The sequence below is a fragment of the Leptinotarsa decemlineata genome, unplaced genomic scaffold, assembly GCF_025532065.1.
Source record: "Leptinotarsa decemlineata unplaced genomic scaffold, Ldec_3_MD MMD2_tig00001393_RagTag_RagTag, whole genome shotgun sequence".
Taxonomy (NCBI): domain Eukaryota; kingdom Metazoa; phylum Arthropoda; class Insecta; order Coleoptera; family Chrysomelidae; genus Leptinotarsa; species Leptinotarsa decemlineata.
In genome coordinates, this window is record NW_027412562.1 from 11,185,162 (window position 1) to 11,191,161 (window position 6,000).

Consider the following 6,000-nt stretch of genomic DNA (forward strand, 5'->3'; position numbering starts at 1 on the left):
AATTTTATTTTTCCCTTAATCTGTATTGTTGATGAGAAAAGGATTATCAACGCCTCAATCTACTCAAGACTCTATAAAAATGTTAAACACCAAATAGTCTCAATAATTTCACGTTCAACCTATAGTGAATAGGTATTTCCAGCCACAGATATTAGTACGGGTGCTAATAATTTTGTATCCCAACCACAGATTTTTATTTTCCTCTACGTCGCATGTGTGGCCAGAAATCTGTGGATAACTTCACGCCAATGTGATTTCAACGTATCAAAATTGATTTTTTTATATTTCTTTATATTTTTTGATGTTTCATTGGGTATAGTTATAAATATGAGAATTGGGTAATGTTCTGTTATAACACTATGTACAACAGATGGCTCAAAGTTTCTTTTGTTATGAACGTTATTGTTTTTTCTGATAAAAATATGGTCATTGATTGTGCTTGATTGGCTAGATTCTCTTGTTGGTACGTGTATACATGAAATGAAACCATTTTTGATCATTATGTTATGGTGGTAATTAACATGTTGTGAATTTGAGTCTGATTTATATTTGTATCACCAACAAACAGCTCGGTTGCTTGTCAATATTGAGAAAATATTTTTGTTTGTTACTAGGATATGATTGTATATCAATTGAAAGAAGTCTGTATGAAGCTGTTATACCAATTTCAACATTTTTTTTACATGAATTCTCATGAGCTTTGTTTCAGGTAGAAGGAATATTTCAACATTTGCTGCCAAAGAATTTTTTATATAAACCCATCACTTTGATTAGTTTTTGATTCATTATAGTGAATTGTATAATTTGGTATAGTAAAATCACTTACCGACTCAATGTTCCATGTCTCAGAAAGTACTATGATATCTAATTTGTCAAGATCCTCTTGTAAATTAATGAAGAGTTCATCAGAATGTTTTTTTATGCTGCGTGTGTTGAAGTGAATTGATCTAATATTGCTTTTTCTCCCTATACTACCCCCACTAAAATAAGTTTGTAAGTCCCTGTATGTTTTTGTTTTTATTTCCTCATGTGTGTCCGAAGTGTTCAATATTTCTAACATTAATAACATTTGATTCTGATTCTTCCCAACAAATATATTTCAAGCATACAACAAATTTTCATAGAAAGTGAAATATGAATAGGGATATATTTTATGATAATTTTTCTCATAAAACTCCTTACAGAATACAAACATTAAATTAATGAGTTAAGAATTTGAAGTGAAATGAAAATTCATCCAATAATTTTTTTTAATGTCATCTTCATATCTCACAATGATAACTTTGTTGTCTTTAATATTATAAATTGCTCTAGAGTCTGTCCACACATTTTTCAATCCAGCAATTTCGATCGCAGAAGTTAAGAGTTCCACTCTAATGCTTGTGAGGTCCTCTCTAATGACAACTCCAGTTCCTTTCAGCATTTTCTTCGCACCATAAATATTTTTTTGAGATTGTAGCTATTAAGTTTGAGGAATATTCCTCTCGCATTTCGATCGTTTTTTTTTCCTAACTTCTTTCCTCGTATTTTTATTCGATTGTTCAGTTACATTGGAAATTCTCAGGTTAGATCTCCTCGAAATTAGATCCATCTGATCAATTTTTTGGTTTTTCTCATTGGTTTTCAAATCATTGATTTTTTGATCATGTGCATCTTTAAGAGTTGACAGCTCACCCTGAAAAACGATGAGAGTTTCTTCAATTTTGGACAATTTGTTCTCTACAATTTTATTATCGCTTCTGATACGTTTTTAACAATTAATTTTATAAATGTTTCGCTGGTTAAGAATTTAGTGATGGCTTGATTTATGGAAGATTCTATTTCGTCTCTAATTCCTCGTGTAATCACCATATTTTTCTTTGTTTCACTTTACTGATATTTGACAAACCACTTGAAGTTTATTTACACCAAATTCTTGCATTAAAATTAGTCGTATGATCTTTATTTGACACGTTTTTATGACGAGCTCAGAATTCACACGTCTATTCACTAGCTGCCATGTTACCTACTAGTCAGACAAATATAAAAATGTTTCAATTGTCAATACAATCACATAGGTTTATTTTATTCTTATATGAAATTGCCAGGGAACAATCCTTCAAAACCAATTCTTCGAATTGGAAACTCAAGTCATTCCCAAGCGAATACTCCTTTCAATAACTGTGTTTTCAATTGTCTGCATTTCTCACAAATCTCGCCGCAGTTAATACTTCGAACAAATATAAACGACGTAGCCAAGGGTCTTTCGAACAACAACAAATTCCCCATGAATCCATGAACAGATAAGAATTTTCGATTACCATGAATTGCAGTTTCATAAAAGCTCCTTAACTTCTTGACTTTTTTGCAGAACTAAAGAGATTCACTTCAGTCTACCGCCATTAAGGAGCACATCTTTAGGAGATTTAGCAGAAGACAATCCATACGACTCGGATTTTGGGACGGATTCTCTCTTGCTACCTCCCGTCGGACATAGTTATCGATCCAATTCATTTAGTAAGTATCTAGGGATGAATAACGACTTCATATACAGTATGTCTCATCGAAATTTCGTGAAGAATCACTACTAACATCTTTTTGTGCTGTAACGGTTGGATGTCATGAAATATAGTAGAGCCATTCAATCAATCCATCAATCAATCAGAAATCTTTATTTCTCATCCAGACTAGATATTCTGTAACGATGTGTACTCAACTAATGAATCTAGTTCAGAATGAAAAAAAAGTAACAGAATTTACCATAGAGTTGCAGTGAAATTACATATCTCCAAGAAAGATAAATAGGTTTACCAGTCCATGAAAGGAAGAACTGGAATCTTTGACGTAGAATAAGTTCAAAACAAGCACTGCTCTGAAATACCAGGATTGTAACACTCTTCTAGACGCCCGTTTCACTAACCAAGGTGAAGTCTTCAAGAAATTAAGTGGAGCAATTCCTAACTGAATTCAATATATTGTTTTGCACACTTGTCTCGTTATTATATTTGGATTCAAGGACATCGGCTGCGGATGCACATCTTCACCGGCAGCGGGAGGTTGAATATTTAATGGGGATCTAGAAGTAATTTCGAATTGGGGTGGAATCAACCAAGTTCAATTCGATACCACAAAAACCCAGGAATCGGTTTCTCCAGAAAGATAAATGTTTCCGAACCGGATATATGTCAGGTCAGACAATTCGGATTTCTGCTTCGATAAGTTGTTGGGGTTGAAATGGACACCAATATGTCTTGGCTCAATCATGTCGCTGGAATTGCAAGGGATGCTTCTGAAAAGCTTGGAACACTGTTCCGAATCGGAAAACTGTATACACCTCAGCAACTTTTGATGCTTCATAAAGCTCAGACCAGACCTTCTTTGGAGTATTGTTCTCATGTATGGAGCTCCGCCCCCAAACATACCCTGAAGTTGCTGGATGCCATCCAGAAGAGAGCCATACGCCTGATTGGAGACGCGAACATCATTTGCAACCTTAATAGTCTAGAACATCGAAGAAAGGTTGGAGATTTTTCTCTCTCGTATAGATACTTTTACGGGAAGTGATGTAGTGACTTGGCACGTTTGATTCCAACAAGAGCCGTACATATCGGAAATACGCGACAGACTGTGGCTGCTCATCGTTTCGAGGTTCAACTCAGTACACCTCAAACTTCACTGTTTAAAAAATCTTCTATCTGGAGAACTGCGTTTATGTGCAATAAACTTTCTGAGAACGTATTTCCAAATGGATTCAATCTCCAGCGATTCAAATCAAATGTGAATCGCTACTTTCACACAAGCACCGCTCTGAGAGTGCCTTAATGATTTTTCTGTAGTGCTTGTATTTTGTGCTTGAAAAACTGTCAACCTGGCTAGATGAAATCTGTTTAAAATCTGTTTAAAATCTGTTTTTTCGTTCATTAGTTTGGTTACAGTACAAAATCCCAAAACATGTCAAATTTAAATTATAATTTGACATACTTCAACGAAAAATGCTACCCCTACCTTTAACCTCCGTCGAATGACAGGTAAATGGTAAGTATAGGCTTGTGCTATATCTTTTGGAAGATCTCTTTGTTCTCTATTCACAAATGCTATCGTTTTTTAGTTTATTGCAACAATCAAGATAAAATGAATTGAAATCATGTGTTTACCAAAATTTTATAAAATACACTTATAACTTATTGCAATGTACTCAAAACTCATTTTATATTGAGGTATTGATAATAAGAAAGTGAGCAAAAACCATAGCAATGTTCTTTTTAAATGGTATCCTTTAGAAAACTGTAAATCATTTCCGTGGCAACGTAAGTTTGTAACGCCTTGTCAACATGTTTTGTATGCTACAACATTAGTTCTCAGTATTTCAATTTAGGTTAAAAGTTTGTCAACTTCAAGTCTGACAAATGGTTACATTAACGAAAATGCATAAAATAACAGTTTTACAAATGATTGGTTACGGATAAAACCCGAACACAACAGGAAGTGCTCGCCTATTTCATGAAAAATTTCCTAATTTACCTACCATATCTTAAGGAACATTAAGCAAAATAGAGAAGCAGTTTCGCGAGCTTGGTCTTGTGGGCCAGATATAAAAAGCAGCTGCCAATGCAATGTGAACTCCAGTTCAGTTTGAGAAAAACCCACATACATTGAGTAGACAGGCATCCACTACATTCAATGTTAGCCATACATCGATAGTAAACATATTGAAAGAAAATAAAATGCATCCCTATAAAATGATGCCTACTCAGGAGCTCATGGGAAACGATTTTGATAAAAGAACTTCATCCAATTAGAAGACGTTATATTTTCTGATGAGTGTACTTTGTTTCTAAACTGTCATGATAATCGGCAAAATTGCCGCTACTGGTCAGCGGAAAATCGTCACTGGATAACGTTTTGCATTACATTTTAGTTTTTCAGTGTATTTTATTAAATTTCGGTAACCACATGATTTTAATTTATTTCTTCTTAATTGTTGCAAAAAACCTGAAAGAGATAACATTTTTGAATAGAGAATGAAGAGACCTTTCAAATGATATATCACAAACCAATACTTCCCATTTGAAAAATTGGGGGTTGTACCTGGCATTCGAAGGGAGTTGAAGGTAGGGGTGGCATTTTCACGTTGAAGAATGTCAAATTATAATTTACATTGGATATGTTTTGGGATTTTTTCAAATATGTACAATAACCAAAATAATGAATTTATTCCATTTGGCTTTTACACACTGTATAACAGGATACACTTTCACTTCCAGACACACATCATTGATTTCGGGTAGGAAGCGGTGGGAAATTTACTCCAAAGAGTTTCTGCTGGTTTTCAACAGAGTAAAAGTAAACAAATGGAAAGTTCGATTAGGACAAGTGTCAGTTATCATAATTCTCATGCAATACTTTGCTATTTCCAGTATTCTGAGCTGAGTGAGCCTTGATTTTTCTGGTCTACGGAATCGGATATGTGTTGTTCCTTCTTTGAAACGAGTTCGATAGCTCACTTAGTCTGACCGACAGACTCTTTGTCACAGTTCTCACAACTCATTTCATATATCCACATATTTCCAACCTTTCATTTTACAAGATCTTTGGGGCAACCAAACATTTTTCAAAATGACAAAAAGTTTAAGAGAATACTTTCGCACTCGATTTTTCAAAAATGGCTAAGTGTGTCTTGGTTCATACGGAAATTTGAATCTGTTTCTTTTTGGAAAGTCCAAGGTTCTTCCTGAATTTACGTTTTCTAATCGAGTTATGTACCTTCCATAATTAGGCTGATCAACTAATCAAAAAGCGTGAAAAATCAAGATGAAATTCCTAAGAATATGAGCAATCACTCATTCCATTCAGAAATATCTATTCCAAGGATTTTATAGTGAATGAAAAATTGTTACGAACAAAATTATCCAGGAAAAACGAGGTATTCCGTTTTTTCGTTAATAACATTGCAACTATATATATTTGATGAATGAAACAAAAATATTTTCGAGAAAAAGGAAATTTTAATTAAAATGTTTT

The 6,000-nt window shown here is 33.9% G+C and overlaps 1 protein-coding gene across 2 annotated transcripts in view; it reads left to right on the top strand.

Moving 5' to 3' along the window:
* Nucleotides 1-6,000, top strand: part of LOC111511929 (synaptotagmin-15) — a 475,338-nt gene that overhangs the window by 252,693 nt on the left and 216,645 nt on the right. For both annotated transcript variants that reach the window (XM_074175994.1, XM_074175995.1), the window contains exon 4: nucleotides 2,351-2,496. In XM_074175994.1, coding sequence (XP_074032095.1) covers nucleotides 2,351-2,496 — 146 coding nt within the window. The remainder of the gene's footprint in view (nucleotides 1-2,350; nucleotides 2,497-6,000) is intronic.